The 558-nt window shown below is 55.0% G+C and overlaps 1 protein-coding gene across 1 annotated transcript in view; it reads right to left on the bottom strand.

The window, feature by feature from the left end:
• The window catches only part of EMH_0044840 (uncharacterized protein), a gene marked incomplete at both ends in the record, with an annotated part of 1,332 nt that extends 1,270 nt beyond the window's left edge, over positions 1–62 (bottom strand). Inside the window, one exon of the mRNA XM_013496008.1 lies at positions 1–62. Coding sequence (XP_013351462.1) covers positions 1–62 — 62 coding nt within the window.
• Positions 63–558: the final 496 nt, after the last annotated feature.

A 558-nucleotide genomic window follows, 5' to 3' on the forward strand; every position in this document is an offset into this window, starting at 1 on the left:
TTGCTGCTGCTGCTGCTGCTGCTGCTGTCTTCATCTTCTTCTGCAGCTAAGTAAGAAGTCATAAGAGCCGGAGAAGAAACACATATCTCACCAACCCCACCAGCAGGCAGCGGCTGATCCCCCTGTGGATCCACAATAGCAACTGCAGCAGCAGCAGCAGCAGCAGCAGCAGCAGCAGCAGCAGCAGCAGCAGCGGCAGCAGCAGAAGCAGCAGGAGAAATACCAGCGAAAACATATAAACGGCAGAAGGGAGGACTACGATGGGGCTAGCAAGTGAGATCTTGCATTGGCTGTTGCTGCTGTTGCTGCTGCTGCTGCTGCTGCTGCTGCACTGCTACTGCTGCTGCTTCTGCTGTCTCTACTGTTGCTATTCTTGTTGCTTCTGCTTCTGTTGGTTCTACTGCTGCTGCTGTTGCTGCTGCTGCTGCTGCTGCTGCAGTTGGTGCCGCAGCTGCTGCTGTTGTTGCTGCTGCTGCTGCAGTTGCTGCTGCTGCTGCTGCTGCTTACTGTATACACCGTAGTTGGGGGGGCCGCAGCTGACGTGTTTTATTGTCTTTG

Source organism: Eimeria mitis, genomic scaffold (assembly GCF_000499745.2).
Source record: "Eimeria mitis Houghton genomic scaffold, Emh_scaff1867, whole genome shotgun sequence".
Classification (NCBI taxonomy): domain Eukaryota; phylum Apicomplexa; class Conoidasida; order Eucoccidiorida; family Eimeriidae; genus Eimeria; species Eimeria mitis.